General features: G+C 36.1%; 1 protein-coding gene across 10 annotated transcripts in view; it reads left to right on the plus strand.

Moving 5' to 3' along the window:
* Positions 1–3,081: 3,081 nt before the first annotated feature.
* Positions 3,082–19,656, plus strand: part of LOC117569156 (venom metalloproteinase 3) — a 57,814-nt gene continuing 41,239 nt past the window's right edge. For 3 of the 10 annotated variants that reach the window (XM_052004830.1, XM_034250215.2, XM_052004829.1), the window contains exons 1-2: positions 3,082–4,362; positions 13,607–13,719. In XM_052004830.1, the coding sequence (XP_051860790.1) occupies positions 13,648–13,719 (72 nt within the window). In that variant the 5' untranslated portion in view covers positions 3,082–4,362; positions 13,607–13,647. The remainder of the gene's footprint in view (positions 4,363–13,606; positions 13,720–19,656) is intronic. The other 7 variants (XM_034250219.2, XM_052004831.1, XM_034250216.2 and 4 more) reach the window with 3 other exon arrangements.

Raw genomic sequence — 19,656 nt, forward strand, 5'->3', positions numbered from 1 at the left:
TCGTTGGCGGTTTTTTGTATTTTTGTTTGTTTCTTTCTTTCTACTCTTTTTTATATCGTTTCCAATTCCAATTCGAGTTCCCATTCCCAATCCCCAAAACCGAATTAGGCAGCGTGAAATGTTGAAAATTATGCAAATCGTTATTGATTTTCTTTGTTTGTCATTAACTTGTATATAGAAATTCGAAATAGCCATAAATATTGAACATACGAGTATTTATGCCATATTGTATGTTGACTGAAAATTTTACATTGCTTTTTTATGCTTAAGTGCAGATTGACGCCTCGTAAAACGACAACTTACCATTAACGACATGCTGCTGCCTTATGAGTTGGTGGATGAATGCGATGCGTTCCTCTCTTGATCTCTTATGGATTATTGGGCAATTGCCGATGCGGGCCACTGGCATTGACCTTAGCAATGACATGGATTAATGTGAGTCAGAAGCTCCGTTGTGAGAAGAGGTTGTTGCGTCTTCACTTACCAAACATATAAAAGAAAGGTAGCGAGAGTAGAGATGCCACTGAAAATCATTGAATAATATTTTAGCTCTAATAAATAACAAGTGAGTGATCGACGGTGAGATACCCAGTACCCATTTTCAATAAAATCAAAACATTGAAAAAGCGCGTTGATCGTTAAAATTTTTTTATTTATATTCCGAAAATATAGTAAAATATACCAAACCTATATTTGGTTTATCATACTACATCATTCAAAATTGTCTATAGACTTCAAAATACACCTATGCAAAATACCAAAATATACCAAGAGCTATATTAGCCTTATCGAAATACTACATCTTTAAAAATATACCATAGAGTTTAAAATATAACAATGCAATGAGATAAAGTAAGCTGCAGTCGGTTTTTGCAATAAACAATTATTTTGTTTGAATGACTTTTATGTTTTTTTTCAGATGGATATAAGGATTTATTATCATATATACCAGAAATCGTGTTTATAGTTTTAATATTAAGTTTGCTATTATTAAAAATTATTTATAATAATTTGAGGTATGTTTTCAACTTATCGTTGAAAAAGTAAGTTTTAAAGTGTCTTGTTTATTATATTTTTTTTTGGTTCAACAAGTGCATAATCCTCATTGAGTGCGTCGCTGGCCAAATCAGTTGAAATTGTGTCACTAAACTGGATGAATTGTCAATAATTTTGCGCAAATCGCTGACAGTTGACGCAGAACAAATACGGCAAAGTAGACAGACAAAAGCGTAGCAATCGAAATGAAATGAAAAACAATAATTAAAGGTAATGCGCTGGCATTTAGGCTTAGAAGAGACACTTTACTGGAGACTGTGAGAAATCAGCCGAAAAAAACGAGCAAATTTAAGACAATGTAAACAAATGCAAGGCAATTAGCACGAAATCCACATAAAAGTAATGAGTTCAATTGGGATTCGGTTGGAGGAGCTGCAGCTCCGTAGTAACTGCGACGACCCATGAAACGAAACCTGTTGCTTCTCCAGCTACCGAGTCACTGGAGGTGGAGATGAGGAAAATATCACAGCTCATTAATAGATTCCAATCGCAGCTGGGGCTAAATGTCGCTTGAAATGCTGCGATGCCAAGCGAAGCAACAACACGTGTAATGACACCGATCCGATGAAGATTTCAATCTACTATTTCGCTTATATCGCTTATATAAGACCGTAAATGGCAATTGAGGTTACCTGGCATCTCCAGGCTATATGTAAGATATATATGTATATATGATATTGGGATCGACGTAAACATCGCTACGTCAACGTTGAGTCAGTGTTTTTTTGGGAGACAAGAGTCTGGTATCAATATTTATACGCTTTGGGTTGCTTGATTAGTTCATTGCCATTTCACCCAGTCGTCCAGTCGTCCAGTCGTCCACACGACCAGTTGACCAGTCGACCAGAAGTCGAGTGACTGCTGGTCTTACGTTTTTCTGAGGGTTCACTGTACTTGCACCGCCTCCTACATAAGTTATTATTCCGTCTCACACTTAGCTGAGAGAGAGAAACAGATTCTGATTGCAATGTGTGACAATTACCTTTTAATTGGACCGCTTTGATTGTTCACATCAATTTATGAGCATCTTATTAATATGGGGGAGTCAAATTAGAATTATAATGGATCACAATCACCTCTCATATCATTAAAATTACAATACGCTGCTGCCAATGAACTTTTCTTTCTTAATCTTTCACAAAGAGAAAGACGTTTAAATTTGGTTGTCAAATTTTAATTGCTTCTACGATAAATTGTAATTTTCTTTTTTTTTTTAGAATACATAAAGAGTGTATTGTAGATGGGGGGAGTGTAAGGGGTAATGAACAGATGCTGATAAACTAACAGCTTCCTGTTGGGAATGTGCAGTGCTGTCAATGCCTTTAATGACACATTTTTAATTAATTTTATTTTCATAAACTCCAGCAATTAAACAATGTCTGTTTTGTTGCTGAAAATTAGCATGGAGTCAATGAGTCAATGCAGGTGATGTGAAGATTGCAAGCTAAAGATTAATTAAAACAAATCTTTACAACATTAATCAAATGCTTTTCAGCAACAAAAATGCACTCGAAAAGTCATTCAACGCTGAGCGCAACAAGAGAAGAGAGCGCAAGTAAAGTGCGAGAGAGAGCGTGAGAGCGCAAGAGCAACTCACTCACAAGTCTCACTCAAAAGCTACAGCTGTATTGAGCACAAACTACTATGAAAAATGCAAGTGTTGTTTGCTTTTGCTTTTGTTTTTGCTGCTGCTACTGTTGCCGTTTTGTTGTTGCTATCGTTTTCGTTTACGTTTTCGCTTTCATTGAAAGCTTTCAAGGCAACTTTAAAGCAATGGCTTTGGCTTTAAGTTTTCAACTAGCTTTTTTTTTGGTCTAAGCCAAGCAAGCCAAACAACAGCAACAACAACAACAACATTGGTTGGGCCAAAGCTCTGCGCTGTGACGATGGCTTTGGTTTTATTGTTTGTCTCGCTTGCACCATCAGCTTTTATCGCTGGTGTTTGTTGTTGCTGTCGCTGGCCCGATCATCGTGAGCTATATTTTTTGGACTGCGCAGCGCTGCCCAAGCGAACGTTAACTTTAGTGTGCGCCGACCAGTTTCCGTAGACGGCCACAAAAACGGCACGCAGACGCGAGCAAAGCAACCAACTATTCGTACCAACAATTAAAATACAACAAAATAAAGTTAACAAAATAAAAAAAATTATTTCAAAAGCAAACGCAAAAGGCAAGAAAACAAACCCAAATCAAAAGGAGTTTCAGAAAGAGCCGCTGCTTATGTAAAGGCTGCCTTTAAGTTCTACCTAGTGCAGTGGCAATAAGTGCAACCCCAACAGCAACAACAACTTCATATGAAATGGCAGCAGCTTCAGCTCGATCGAATTAAGCTCAATTTGCAATCTCTCAACTCTCCGTTTTTTCGTAATCGTGTTGGGCATAACAAAAGCAACAAAAAAAAAAGCAAAAGCAAAAAATAAAATAAAGAAAAAAGTGAATCTGCCTTTCAGTATAATCTCCATTTTAATTCCCATCTCGCTCGCACCCAACAGTCTGACAGTCTGCCATTTTTTTCCGTTGCTTCTGCCGTAGCTGTCGCTGTCGCTGCTGCTGCTGCTGCTGCGTTGTCGCTGCCGTCGTTGTCGTCGTCGCCGTCGTCATCGTTGTCGCCGCGCTTTTTATTGTTTATGTTTTTTCGTGTTCTGAGCCCACAGAAGGTTAAGAAATAATAAAAGCAATACAATTACAATCACAATGAAATGGAATGAGTGAAATATAAATTTCGTTACCAACAACAACAACACCAACAACAACACCAAGAGCAGCTTAAAGTCGCCTGCCAAGCAAATTTCACGCCGTATTTAATGTTAGCGCACTGCCCGCCTGCAGTTTAATCGCTGTTCGTCTTTCTTTCCGTTCGTGTTGTGGGTTCTGTGTTCTGTTCTGTTCCCAATCTGATCTGATCTGATCTGCTCTGTTCTGTTCTGTTCCCCAGTTATCAGTAATCGCCGCGCGTTTGGCAATCGTTTTTCTATTGTTATCGTTATCAGTATTGCTATCGTCGCATCAAATTTAGATCAGAGCCAGAACTTCTCAACCAGAAGAAGAACACAGTCCGCAGGCGCGTTCTTAATCCCAAATCAAAATAAAATCAAAGTAAACGCTAAAAGGTGTTCGATGAATGATAATATCTAGAATCAAATGTAAATTATCAATTCGCAATCGAGTGTGCCTGTTACAACTATTACTGCATATGCATATGAGAGTGCTGTAATAATCCTGTAACAATTCCCAAAAGGATATTCTCACCTTAAGTTTGTCGCCCTTCACGGGGGCCGCATCGAAGTTAGAAATATTACGGACTTAGGTAAGTTTTTAATTAAAAATGTAATTTATATAAGTGCAGAGTTTAAGATTATTTAGGAATATTTGATCGAGCAGATCACTTTTTTATCGAGTGCCCTTTTGCTAGATAAATTATCACATGATCCACGTTTTTAACTGTGAAATTCTGCTTTCTCGCCGGTGCCTGGCGGTTCTTTAGACAGTTTGTCTGCCTTGTGGCCATAAAAATGATTTAATAATCGAATAGATGATGGCAAGCAAATGAATTTCGTTGTCATTTACTAATTTGCAGACAAGTTATTTAATTAAAACCTTCACACGTTTCACGTTAAAATTTGTCGTTGTTGTTGTTGTTAAAAGTTAAAAGTTTTATTTCAAAGTTGCTAATCGAGCCACTGCGATTAGCTTTCCGAGTTTTTCCAGGGCTATGCCAAAAGTGGGCTTGTTTCTGAGTTGCGTCAGCTTCTCTGCTATACGGATTTGCTTTTATTTTGTTTCATTTTATTTAATTTGTTTATTCGCGTACATACAAAGAGTACTACTACAGTAGTATATACTGGTATATGAGTACTTAGTTATAAATGCATTCAAAATGTTTTTTTTTTATCGTTGTTGCTGTTGTTGTTTTTGGCTCTACACGTTATTATCTCATTGTTGTTGTTGTTGTTGCTGGTCTTTTGGGCCGCTTTCAGGCTTCGATTGTAGTCGATTTTGTAATATTGCTACAGTTATTATTGCCCGATACGCTTTACTCTGCTCTCCTCGCTGTTATTGTTGCAATTATTGCAGCTTGTATTGCAACAAAGCCCAGTGAAAGACAGACGGAGGAGAGCGAAGCAGAGAGAGAGGGAACACAACAGAAGAGAGAGAGAGAGAGAGAGAAGCTTGTAGAGCTTTCAAACTGCACATTGAGACACTCGACTAGGCTAGCTTTTAAGTTGTATGCATAATGATTTGAGTTCCAATCAGACTGTAACAGTAGATTTGCAACTTTCTATGCATTTGAATTCTATGGACACGCCGCCAGAGACTTCACTCAATTCCAGACAATGTTTGTTTATGCTAAGGCAAATGATCTGTGGCTTGGCTTTGTACTCGAATTCGGATTCGAATTCGATTCAATCGAAACCTTGTCAGCTGTGTTCGATGTGTTGTTTGCTGTTGTGATCGGCATCGTTCATCAGTTCGACGCCAGTGTCCACTTTTTTTTTAATTCATCTTTTATTTTTTTTTTTTTTTTACCACTCATTTATATTTTTATTTCACTTTTTTTATGCGCTTTGCCTTTTCATTGACACCGAAGAAGAAACTCGAGTAACCTGTTTGTTTGTCTCTCTGTCTCACTGTATTTTCAACTCAGGCCGTGTGTGTGATTTTTTTTTCTTTTTTTTATTTAATTACACTTTGTTTTTTCTTCCAACATTTAATAAATAGTTTTTCAGTTGTTGCTGTTGTTGTTGTTGAGGCGGTTGCTAATGTGCGTATCAATTTTAGTTTAATAGCAGCTGCGCAATCAAATCACACGTTCCCTTTTTCTCGTTTTGTTTAATTAAATAGTTTAATCGAAAAGTTGCTAAAGAGCGGCCAACAATAAAATCTTTTAAGTATAACAGAAACCATGTCAGACTACAATTCGCACACAGTTTATTTCCTGTTGCGAATCATAAATATGCAATATTTTTGATTTGAAAATACGAAACGAAAAAAGGCAAACAAAATGAATTAGCGTTAAAACTGAACAAACAGTGCAATGAAAGAATAACAATAACAAATGTTAAATGCAAATGTCATGAATGTAATAGTTTTAGCCATTACGAAAAATCATAGACAAACACTGCATAATAGTTAAAGCTTCGCTGTTGTTGCTGTGTGCTGTTGTTGTTGTTTTATTGTTATTGTTGCGCTGCGCTTTTGACGTCTTCTTCAATTTCAATTTCAATTTCACTTTCATTTTGCGGTCTACAGTTTTTCCGACAGGCAACTGCGACGCCAACTGCGACCGCAATGCTGCACGCAATCTACAAGATATGTGTGTGAGTGTGTGTGTGTGTGTCTGTTGCATGTTGTAACAACAGCTGGAAAATTATAACAAGAGTAACAACAACAACAACACCAACAACAATTGCAGCTGCAGCGAATAATTTTAATTCCGAAATGTGTTCCGACTGTTTGCAGTTGATTTTTTGTTGCTCCTATTGTTGCTGCTGCTCATTCTATGGCCACATACAAATATAAACAAATAAATAAACAAAAATTGAGTGTGTGTGTGTGCGTTTGCCTGTCATTTCTTTATGCGTTATGTTTAATTATCCAACCTGTTTATGGCTCGTCTTTTGTTTAATTAACTATATACATTACGTATACGCAGTGTTTACTTGTTCATAGCTTTACATTTATTTATTTATTTATTTTTTTTATTATTTTCTAATATTTGTTATTTGAAAGGCAGTGCCGAAAAACGTTGTTGTTCAAAGAAAAAAATACTCATTCACGATTGTTTGCCATATTACGTATACGCATCGTAACGCTTGGGCTGTTCGCGCGGTTAGCATGAATTTAAATGACACATAATTGATGGTTCTCTTGGCATTTATTTTCTGATTTAATAAGATGGCAATCAAAAGTTTCCATATATTCAAAAACTTGTTTGAGGTGGTTCTTAGCTCCGAGTCACGTTAACAATTCAATCAGAAACATAGTTTTATTTGAGTGGATTTTTCGGTAGTCTTTTGTACATTTAAAAAGCACTTGAACAGCTGTTTTCAGCATCGTTCAGCTGTCAGCGGGTGTGTGCAACACACATTCAAGGTACAAGTTCCCAACTCAATCTATTGTTTCGTCATCCAAACAATGGAAATGTTCGCTCGCCCTTACACCCACACTCTCGCACACACACACACTTACACACGGATGAAATGCAGCTGATTTGAAATGTTAAGCAAATGCAAAGAGTTCAGGTCACAGACACTTTACGTAATCCTTCCCGTCATCACCTGCAACCTGCAACCAACAACTAACAACTGACAACCAGCAACCAACAACCGGCAACCTGCAACACGTAAACTAAGAAAATCAAATTTATTATCTTTTGTTAGGTTACATTTGTAGTTTGGCAAAACGCTCGCAGTTGAACTCTGTTATGTCAGTTTGTTATGCTCCGAACTAGACTATGTTGTGATTTGTGTGTGGGAGTCGACGAATCTCATCTCTCAGATAAGCTGCATTTACATGTCTTTAGCTGCATTGGGATGAGAGAAAAAAACCGTTTGTTAATTGTGTGTAAAAAAGCCGTTGAAGGTCCGATCTCGCTTATTTATGGACTCAACTATATATCTTGCCAAATAAGGAAGGTCTTCGTTATCATGTCAAATATTTGAGGGTTGCAAAATCTGGATGAGAAAAAAGGTGTTGAAGGTCTTCTTGCTTTTCTTGGAAATTTATGGATTAAAATGCATTAAAATGCGCATTTCAAAATATGAAAAAAATAACTTGTTAAATGTCTTCTCACAGATTGCTTATGAATGATAACATCGCACTCAAAAAACCAGAATGAGTTAAATGTTTGATGATTGCATAGAGCAAAGCTGTTGAAGGTTCATTTCGATTCATTTCGTATATAAAATATATTTATGCATTAAAGTCTCTATTGCATAATGAGAAAAGACGCGGTTGAAGGCCAATTTTAATATTTGCGAAATTTATGATAATTTTCGATTTTGAGCATGAAAGAATCCATTAAAAAGCTTTCTAAGGTTAATGCATAAAAGTGAAAGAGCAGCAAACTTCTAGCGGATTGTCTAAAATCCATTAATTTATTATTTGAATTTCTAAAGCTTGCATTATTCAATTATGTAGACGCTTATATAACTTTCTATGGAAAAACAAAAACATGTTGAACTAAAAACTTCAATCGTAATCATTACTTAACTGCAAAAAATAACAAAGTCCATTACTCATGCGCCCTGTTTGCCGGCCCAAGGCATTTGGCACAGCTCAGCAGTTTATCAAGAAATGTAAAAAGAAATAAGTTCATTATCAAAGCAAAGTGCACAACTAGGCAAACTAAGTAGCTGGCACACAGGTGTGTGGATAAAACCGGCGATGATATCAGCACAATGTCGACAGCAGCAGATGGTCAAGATGGCCAACAGTGAAGACAGTGGCTGTGGCTGTGGCTGTGGCTTTAGCTTTAGCTATGGTTATGGCTTGGCTCTGGTCAACTGTCAATGTCAATTAAAGTAAAACGCTGACGCCCCCAGTTTAAGCCCGCTGTGGCTCTGGCTGCGACTGTTGTGTCAGCGAATTGGTGAAGAAAGCCGCGAAATGAAATGAGACAATGACCAAAACACAGAGCCAAGAGCTAAAAGCAAAAAGCCATCAAAAATTCCCATAAGCAGACAATAAACAAAATGCAACAGAAAGAGGCAAAAGACAGACGCACAAACTGTTAACAATATGGCAAAGTGTATAAGTCTGTCTGTCTATGTCGCCATAATTATGCGGAAGCTGACAATGCAACTTGCTTTTTTGTTTTTTTTTTTTTTTTTTGGCTACCTTCCCTCTCTTACTCTCTCACTCTCTCACTCGTTGGCTCTTGCGTGTCGCGTCGGCTCTTTCAATAGTTTTTGGCATAATTCCACACTTACCAAACGGCGACGAAATGTGGCCAAATACGCTTCAGCCAGTTGGCTTTCTTGGCGCTTCTGTTTGGTGACGGCTTTTAAATTGGGGGCCCCCTCAAAAAGCTTAATTGCCCCACAACAAACACATTGCAAATATTGCAGACTGAGACTGAGACTGAGAAAGCTGTTGCCGTTTGATGTCTATTACATCACTTTACAGCTCTGGTCATGCACGCGATGCCAAAGTGGAAATATACATACGTTATACTCGTAAATAAATGACTGTACAAAAATAAAAACAACAACCGAAAAACCAAAAAAAAAAGAAGATATATCTCTTGGTCTGATTGCAAGAGTTGTGCAAGTTCAGAAAGCTCTGATTTAGTGTGTGCAACTGTCAGGCACTGTTATAAGTTATAACCGTAACCTTGAGCTCAAGATTCATTTGATCATCACGAGCATCACGATGACTACGACGATGATTATGCTGATGATGATCATCATCATCTGCATACAAGTAGTAGACAAGAAATAACCCTAATCGACCTTAATTATGCAAACGGCAAACATCAAATTGACAAAATGGCCAAACCAACTGGTCAAGCTACAACTGCGACAACAACAACAACAATAATAATATTAACAAGTTTCATTTGGTTTTTGAATTTGATTTTTTTCGATTTCAGTTTCGTCTGCCGCATAACTGTATTTACTAAATATTTATGTAAAATACGTGTTTAACGACAAACAAAATGAGCGCCTCACGTTTGCGACTATTTAATAATTCGCTTTGTATTATACCCTCTAAATATGGGCGGGAATAGGGTAGCATAGCTGGCGAGCAGCACCAGAAAATGACACTCCGTTAGAACTATTTTTGTTATCAGGGTATTGATAAGTTCGTCTTTAATATTTTTTCACTTCATTTCTGCTTTTCTGCATTTCGATTTCCTTATCTCTTTTTTGCTACTCAAAGTTGACATTCATCTGCGGATTGCTTTGAATCCGAATTCGTCATAATTTGACACCTTGATGAATTAATTCCGTTTTGATGATGTTTGCTTGTTGTTTTTTTTCTTCAGTCTATTGTTTTGGCTTCGTTCGGGTGAAAGTCTTGCCCAAGGTTATCCACAAATTTATGTGAGTGCTGCTGCTGCTGCTTTTGCCCGTTTAGCTGACTTTGCTGGCTTTGAACTTACATTTGTTTGAGGGCCAATTAAAGCCGCACAAGCCATTTGCCCTTAAGGCGAAGCTTAGTGAACTTGACGCTGACTTAGACAACTTCAGAAATAAAAACGATGACAAAGTGAAACGAAAATGCTTGTAACAAATATGCAAATCGTTTGTGGAATAATTCTCTTTAAGTGCCTTGTGACAATTTCAAGTGAATTTTTACACGCTTCACGCTGATTTCGTGTTTCGTTAAGAACATGAGATACCATCATCTATCTAAATTATTAAAACTAACTGCACTTTTATTAATAGTTCAAATGTTACAAATCTATTTTAATTAATAGCTTTTGGCTAGCAAGTTCGTTGCCTAAGTCTTTCGATTGGTTTCCTTTTTCTTTTTGGCGCTGTTTTATCGTGTCCAAGTTGATTAATTACAACTGCACGTTGCTATTAACCCTCGAGTGACCCACTAATGTCTTCATTCCTAACAAGGTTTCGCCAATGGGGCTGGATTCATGCAAAACCCCACCTAAAACCCCCAAACTAAAATCTCTGTAGACGAGTGAAAACCCATTCAATCTCAACACATTTAACGGCAAATTCACGCCCTCCCCAAAAGCTGAACGTGTTTTGCTTTTCCCTCTAAACACAGCAGAAATCATAGCAAAACTCTGTCAATAATTTACAATTAAACGTTTTTGGGAAAATTTCACCTTCAGGGCACATTTTGGCGCATTGCTAGCGGGAGAGATTGTTGCACAGAAATAGATTTCTCCAAGGCAAAGTTGCAGTTGTTGGATTTCGCCCACCTAAGTGCGCATATGTGCGGCATAATTTTGATTTGTTTATTGTTTGTGTGCTCTACTAATACTGCCTGGAATGCAATTGTGATTCGCGGCTTGAATATATCATATTAAGTCTTACGAATCTATGACAAGGAAGCATATTCTATAATTTGTGCACCTTTTTTGTGAGTTTTGTGAATTAAATAAATGACTTCATAGAATAGCTTCAAATAAATCAACTAAACTGGTGTGTTATTTAAAAAATAAATAAGAAAATCTAATTTTTAGAGTAGATTAAAATCAATAGTTTAAACCTTTTTAATTTTTATTTTATGACCATTAACATGCCATTAATTTGGTAAGAGTATTTCAATTAAAGAACTATTTATTGAAGAGTGAAATTTGTTGTTTTTATTGTATTTATTCATAAAATTTCTAATATATATTTAAATTCAATTAACTCAGTAATAAAGTTTATCCACAAACTCGCTTGCATCCGCTTTCTTAGAATATATCAATTGCACTTGCTGATTGATTTATGAAAACTGATTCTTACTTTGTTCCTTTTAACTTTTATTTTTAGTGAACTAATGAACTCCGTAGAATTTGCTGTTTGAGCTTTGTGTTGATGTTTAATAAGTTGATAAATTTAATGTTGGTGAAGAATTTTATATATAGCTGTGCTCTTTGAAATAGCAGTGCCTACAAGGTGCCAGTGATTAACTAACAAAAAGGAATATGCAGAATTACCGTTATATAATTCGTTTTCTGTCACACTGCTATTTTAATGAAAACATAATGTTAGAAAATATTGTAAAAATGTATGTTATAATACCGGTACTTCAATTGTTGCAAATACACCACTGGCCAAAATTATAAGACAACTCTTAAAGTTTTGTTCGACTCTCGTAGCAGAATTGGAAAACGAAAAAAACAAGAGAAATAAAGTGTGAAGAATGTAGAAGGCAAAGATTTAGTAGTTCAACCGACGTTCATCTTATTCGCAATGCTTGCTGCAATATGCCACGTAAAAATAAAATAAACTTTCGTTATTGTGTCTTGGGTTTTTTATAGCATATTGCAACATTTGCGTGTCCATTTACCCTAAAAATTGATATGCCAAAAAATGCCACTGCACGTTGCACGTGCCCTTCTTCCCCCCTCTAACCCGATGCAACTGTCGGGCGCAGCAGCAATCAGAGAGACAAATGTCATGCAATTCGTTGTAAGAGTCGAAATTGCAAAATGCAATAGCAGCTGTCGCTGTTGCTGTTGCTGTTGCAGTTTTCTTACTGTTTGTTGTTTTTGGTTTTGTTGCTGGGCAGTTTTGTTTGTTTTCAGTTGGTTTGTCAAAGGTCTGTGTCCATGTCGATGTCGATGTGGATGCTGCCGCCTCTTTGCCACGCATCGCTGCATCATTATTGACAATTAGCCGCATTCGATGGCATTTACGCCCGGACGGATGTACAACAAACAGCTCTTCATTGCTGTTGCTGCTGCTGCTTCTGCTGTTGTTGTTGTTTTGGCTTGTTGTTGTTGCAGCTGCCTGTAACTTGGCCTTACGCAACAATTAATTACAGCCAACGGGCCAGAAAAGTAGGTTTTGTACAATAAAATACTAATTATTAATCGCACAAGCAGCAACAACAATACTAAAGTTGCAACAGTTTCTGACTGGCCAGAGGATGCGACTGTAAACTTGGCTTGCTGTCTACTGGGCAAAAAGCCCATTTAGGCGTGACCAAGTCGGGGGAGGGAGGAGATCGAAGTGATGGGCAGAAGCATAAGCAACTGCCATTAAGGAGCTGGCGTTTTGTATGCAATTTACACCAAAAAGAATATAAAAAATAATGTGAATTAAAATGTTACATTGCGTATATAATAATTAGTTTTGCATTCATTACTATGTATTAAATAAATAAAGAATATACAAAATAATGTGAATTAAAGTGTTACAATGCGTATTAAATAATTAGTTTTGCATTCATTATTATTTATTAAATAATTTGTGTATCATCATTAAATTATTCACTTTTGATTTGGCAAGAATATGATTTTCATATTACGAGTTACTTATTTTACCATTTTTTAATGGAATTTGCATTTATTTTATTTATGAAAGTGTGTAATATATTATTTAACACATATTTCATATTTATTTAACAAATTAGTTAAAGGTTGTTTTTTACTTTTTTTTTACCATAAACTCACCTTTAATTTGGCAAGAGTTTATTTTGTTGTAATTAAATAAATATTTATTTATTGAAGAGTGCAATTTTGTTGTTGTTTTTCGCATATTTTAACAATTTTGTTTAGGTTTTTTTTACCCTTTGATTTCACATTTATTTCTTTATAAATTTTGATTATATTTATTTAGTGGAGAATGCAATTTGATTTTCATTATATTATTTATTTAACAAATTAGTTAAATGTCGTTTTTTGTATATTTTCTACTATTGTAATTATTTATTTTGTTAACTTTATTCATTTTATTTATAAGTATTTATTAAAGTTTTCACGTTGATTTCAATTTTATTGTATTTAGTTAGTTAAAGTTTGTTTCATATTTGTTTTTTTATATTATCAACAATTATAATATTTCTTTAACTTAAATTATTTATTTTTATATCACTTTTGTTGATTTTCATATTTATTGATTTTGTATTTTTATTTGGTTTCTTTGCAGTTTTAGTTTCGTTAAGATCAAATACTCATAGACAATAAACAATGTTCTCAATACTGGGCCCAATCACAATCACGCTCCTATTGGCCAGCACAATATGCCAGGCACTGCCAGATGTAAGTAAACAATATCAATAACAATATCATATCGTAATTTCAGCCCTGTCCGTTAATCACGTTTTTCGGTTTTTCGGTTTAACTCGAATAACTCATCAATCAATTCAATGCAATAAAAACCCATTTTGAGGGGCAACTGTGGATAAGACAATGACTGTTAACGGTTATATTTGACACAGTAACAACAACAACAACGGCAATGACAACAACAATGACCGCCAAGAAGTCAATTTCATTGTCATTTGCATTGTGCGTAATTGGCATTTAAATACATTTTTTGTATATTAATTAAATTACAAAACTATTTCAAGTGAGCAAAAGAGACACGATGGAATCGGTCTCTGACATCAACTCAGTTGCTTTATGTCTCCCTCTCTCAATGCTATCTCGCACCCTCTCTCACCCACACTTGCAAGCGACATATGGCATTGTTAAGAAAACGAGTACTCATAAATACAGTTGAGTGTACTCGCAACACTCATTGAAAACCAAACGCACGCTCAGCTTTTGTCTCAAAGAAAAAGCTGCGCCAACGAATTATGGCCAAGGTCGAACGTAAAAAGTTCTTGTAATTATTTCAAGCAACGACTTTTGATTGCTTTTCTTGTTATATTACTCCCTCTCTATTGTTCATACTTTTCCAGACATATCTATGATTTAATGCAACCAATATACAGACATCGAAAGAGGGCTTGGCAGCAATAATTCTTTTATTTACGCGCTTAGATCATTTGAAGTATTCATTTTTTATGGTTTACCAAGAAATTCCGGTGTCAAATTACAGTAACATCGGCGTCACTTGAAACAAGTTTCAGCCACAAATTAAATCGAGTTTCAAAATAAACAAAAATTAAGAAAGAAACATGTTTGACCAACGGCACAGTGCCAAATCAAATTGTACTCAGAACAAGTCTCAAATAAATATTATTCTCACATTAAAAATAGCTAATTTTTGCAGTTGAATGAAGTACATGTGTTTTTGATTGATTTATTTGATTAATTACGAGTATTTCTAAAAATATACCAAATATATCTCAAAACTAGTCTTCATAAATCAATTTTTTTCTGCAAACCGTAGTCAAATATAATTTTAGAAGTTAATATCTCAATTACTTCCTTGACACTTCCATATAAGACAGACAATTTGTTCAGTTTGTTTTGCATTCATTTTTGGCTATTAACTGAGATGCTGTTGCCGGTTGCATAACTCCAGTATCCGATTGCGAGTTTAGCTGCAATTAAAGTTGACTTTTTTTGTAGCTGCGTAAAAACAAACTATGACGAGGCCCTTCAAATTGCAGCCAAGCATAAAAATGATGGAAGCCAACAACAACAACGAGGCAAAGAAAAACGTGAAACTGGCTGCAGAATATGCAAGAATCGATTCGTTATAGCTTGCATGACTCAGCCAATTGCATTTGTGGTCTAGTTATATTTTATGTGCTGTCAAAAATATGAATTCGCCTTCGCCTTCCTCTTGCTCTTCCTCTTCCTATGCCAATTCCTTTAGCCAGGAATATCAGTTGCAGTTGCTGCAGCGATTGAGACTGCGACTCTGGCTGGCCAAATGAATTAAGCCTTTTAATTGTGAAATCAAGAACATTTAGCGTTTGAAAATTTGTGTGGCACGATTCGTTGTGCTTGTTGTTGCAACAACAGTAGTTACCAATGCTGCTTGTTGCTGTTGCTGTTACTCTTGTTGTTGCTGCTTGTTGTGTTGTTGTTTGCCTTTGTCAATGGCTGCTGTGACTGCTTGTCACGCTTGACTTTTATCTTTGGGTCTCATTCGAGATTGGGTCACGTTCCCCTCTGACTCTGAGTGAGAGTGTATGAGTGTGTGAGGGCGGGTGAGTAAGAGGTTAGAGATAACTATTACAAAAGAATGAGGGATTATGGATCAATATATCTGGCGATTAAGTAAACATTCCAGAAATGCAGTTGAGAATTCACAAGCAAGAAGATTAAGAAGTAGAAAAACTGCAGTCGAGTGTGAGCAAAACAAAGCGAATGAAATTTATCGTATACTGTTACATTCGAGATATACCATAGTCTTAAAATATACCAGATTGTCAAAGAAATCATAAAATATTAAAATTTACTAAAAGTTATTTTTTGTCTCAAGATATAACTTTGAATTCATGATGTCATAGATAGAAAATCAACAGATTGCCAAACAAACCAAATAATAAATAATAATAGTAATAGTAGATACCGAAGTGTTTTGCTTTTATTGAGAACAGATAGTAGCTCTCATTCGAGCATACTCGAGTACACCTTTCTTATTTGTTTGCTATTTAAAACAAGTATACTACAATATTTTCAAGCTTTGCTAGACTGTTGCCAATCGGCAAGTATTTAAGGCATTGATAAACGAAGCAAGATTTAACAAGATTCAATTAGACACAAAGCAACAACTTTATATAATTCGGATTGTGTCTACACCCTGAACTTTTCACACTTTGTTAATTTTGTTCATAAACATACATATATGCAAAAAAAAAGTGTGCAATAAACACAGAAAGAAGAAATAAAAAACCTAACAGCAATAATGAAATTTGGCGCCAGCAGAAGCATTTGCTAATTTCCGGCGCTTGTCTGACAAGGTCAACACACCCCAACAGAAAAAGCCCACAAAAAAGTAAATACACAAAAAAACACACACACACACAGACGGAGACGGAGTTGTTATGTTATTAGTTGAAGTGAACATAATTTCTTTGTATGGTTTGGTAAGCAAAAGGTCGAGTGACACTCTTCCGAGCATTCGTATCGAGAGGCGTTGATTTTGATGTTGACTTTGACCGGGCTAGAAAATTGCACAACGCACACGACAACCGACAACCAACAGTCGACAATACACCATGAGACATGAGCTAGCTAGAGAGATAAGTGTGTGTAGTATGCCATAAACAGAGTATTGGCCTCCCCGTTGCCAATTTGAAGCACACTTTTTGCGCTAATATGGCGGCTACACCTTTTACTTTAACTTTGCTCGTTGATGGCTGCTTGCTGCTGGCTGTTGGCCACATTGTTGTTGCTACTTTGTTTATACTTGTTGTCGATGTTGTTGCTGTCGCTGTCGCTGTTTGCTACTCTTGTTGTTGCTGCACTTAAATAGTCGCAGTCAGAGTCGCAGACGTACTCACTATGCCGGTTATATCGGGCGTATGAGTAATCAGACAATTTCAGTAATTGCGCGCACAAAACAGCAGCAGCAGCAACAACCGGACAACCAGCAGCAGCTAGCTGCAAACAACAACATCAGTCTTAGCCTCACACAAATTACAAACACAAATTTCACAATATCCGTCATTGCACCCCGTCGAAAATTAAAGCGCGCGCCGCACCGGACAAATCGCCAACAGTCGCAGCTGTCGCAGTCGCAGTCAAAGTCGCTGTGAGCCATCGATGAATGATTAGCTGGGGATTCAGTTCACTGGTTCAACGCAAGTTGTATAGCTAAATGTTACTGGTTTTTTATTTGATGGTCTTTCAGAACATTGCCAAAGCGGCTTTTGAAGCTTCTTAGGAGGCGCTTTCAAAACAGCAGACTAAGAGAATCATTTATTAAACTAGATTCTTAGAATTATGGATGCAATATTAATAAAATCCCCAGTAAGAAAAACAACAAAGCTTCAATAAATAATTTAAAACAACAATAAAAACATATAATAGTTGATAATAAAAAAGTATCATTTAACTAAATAGATTATCATAATTATGAATGCAATATTAAGAAAGGCAAAAGTAAATCTAATCTAAATCTTATAACAGAAATATAGTTTTTTAATTGATTGAACCTTTTATTATAAAGGTTCAGAAGTAGAGTATAGGCCAATTATGTGTTTTTATATAAACAGTTTAAGAAACATAGTATGAAATTTGTATAGAAAAGAATTTTAGCAAAAGCCTCAAAGATGATAACCATAATTATAGAGTAACAAAGAGAATAAAGTAGTTTATTCTTTACATTATTCATTGTCTTGGTTCACTTGTTCAATTGTTTGCCCAACTCAGTATTTTCCATCCCTGATTTTACAGCTTAATCGCTGCCGCTAATCTTGTTCATCAACTGGCGAGTCTTTGCATAATTTGTTGTTGATTCCCATTAATTGCAATTAATTGGCAGCAAGGGCTCTCGACAGCAAATAGATCTAGATCACTAAATATATGCTTAACAGACCCCAAGTGTTGATTGGTGTTTGGTGTTTTGGGTGTGGCCCGCGTTCGAGATTTGCATATTGCAATTTACTGCAGGTGCAATCAGCTTTCCAAATGTTTTAACTGCAGCCAGAAAGCCCTAAGCAGACACACTCATACAGTCATGCACTCACACGCTCTTAACGAGTACTCATCGCTCACTCAATTTACACTCAGAGCAGTGAGAGGAAACTTGGCGCAACGCGTCATCAGTTTCACTTTCAATGGGGCAAAAGTTGCTCAATCTGCAGAGCAAGCCGGGACAGAGTCGATCCCCATGAGATCTGCTGCTGTCTGTGTCTGTGACTGTCTGTGTTGCTCCTCGCGTGGTCAAAACACGTTTCAAATGAAAGTAAAAACTCTTTGGCATTGTCTGCGTCTGCTGGTTTTCTTCTTCGTTGAGCTCTTTGCCCGTTTATTCACCTGTCATCGTCGCATTCGACTCATTTTGTAGCAACTCATTTGCGGCGCCTGCCTCATTTCGCCGGCCGTTGCTTGCATTTCAATTAAAAAAGAATTATCACGCTAACTGTTATACAAGACACACACGCATACACACTAAAATACAACAAGCGTAACTACAACAAAAAAAGCGACAACAAATATTTTCCATGCTCTGGCAGACCTCATGTTGTTTACCTTGTCATCTTCTGGCTCTTGCTTGTTACTCTTGTTGCTGTTGTTGTTGCTGTTACTGTTGTGGCTGCTGCTCTTGTTGTCGTCATTTGCTGTACAATTTTGAGTCATTCCGATGCGGCGAGCCATTTATGGTGCCTCGAAATTCAAGAAATTTGCCTAAATTGCCAGTCAGCAGCAGCAGCAGCAGCAGCAGCCAGATTTCATATTTATCTTGCGCGCCTGATACTTTCAGCGAGTTCGTTGTCTAAGTCTTTTGTTTTTACCCGACTGTGTGTTTGTTAAAGGAAATTCTAGTTTGTCTGAATTTGACCCTGTAACAAATTTTTTTGTGAATTGTCGATTTGTTGCTGTTGTTGTTCGGAATGCATGCGATAAATAACGCTAGCAACCGATATTCAGCTAGACGGAAATGCGAGCGTAGATTAAGAAGCAGCTGAAAAAAATCAAATTAAAGATGGAAATCGCGCAACCGCAAAAATGTTTATAAATCGAAATAGGAACTGCAACTTTTGCAACATATTCACCAAATAATTATGGAGCGCAACTAAATGGAAGTTTTAAAACACATATAATTTGTTATTGGGCTCAACCGGAAATTCTGCACAGGCAACAAAAAAGTCTAAGTGCTTTTTGCAATCAAAGTAAAACTTGTTTTCCCGAAGCACTTAAATTTAACTGCAATGGATATTAACACATAATAAGAATTTGATTAAGAGAATTAGTGTAAAAAGCAATTGACATACAAAATGATTTTAAATGTGAAGCGAAGTATTGACTTAATTGCTGGCTATAGCTTAGAATCACAATATTATTAAGAATTTGATACAAAAATTAAATAATTAATCAATAATTAGTGTAACATGTAATTGAGCGACAAAACCATTTTAAACATAGAGCGAAGTACATATGTAAGTGCTTAGAATTATACAATAATATGATTAAGAATTTGATAAAAAGAACTAGTGTGAAAAGCAATTGCAGATTAGTTTTAAATGTGAATCGAAGCAATTAAATTACTAAATAATTTTAAAGTGAAGTATTGGCTTAATTGCTATCTATACCTTAGAATCTCAAAATTACTTAGAATTTGATAAAAAG

Source organism: Drosophila albomicans, chromosome 3 (assembly GCF_009650485.2).
Source record: "Drosophila albomicans strain 15112-1751.03 chromosome 3, ASM965048v2, whole genome shotgun sequence".
Lineage (NCBI taxonomy): Eukaryota > Metazoa > Arthropoda > Insecta > Diptera > Drosophilidae > Drosophila > Drosophila albomicans.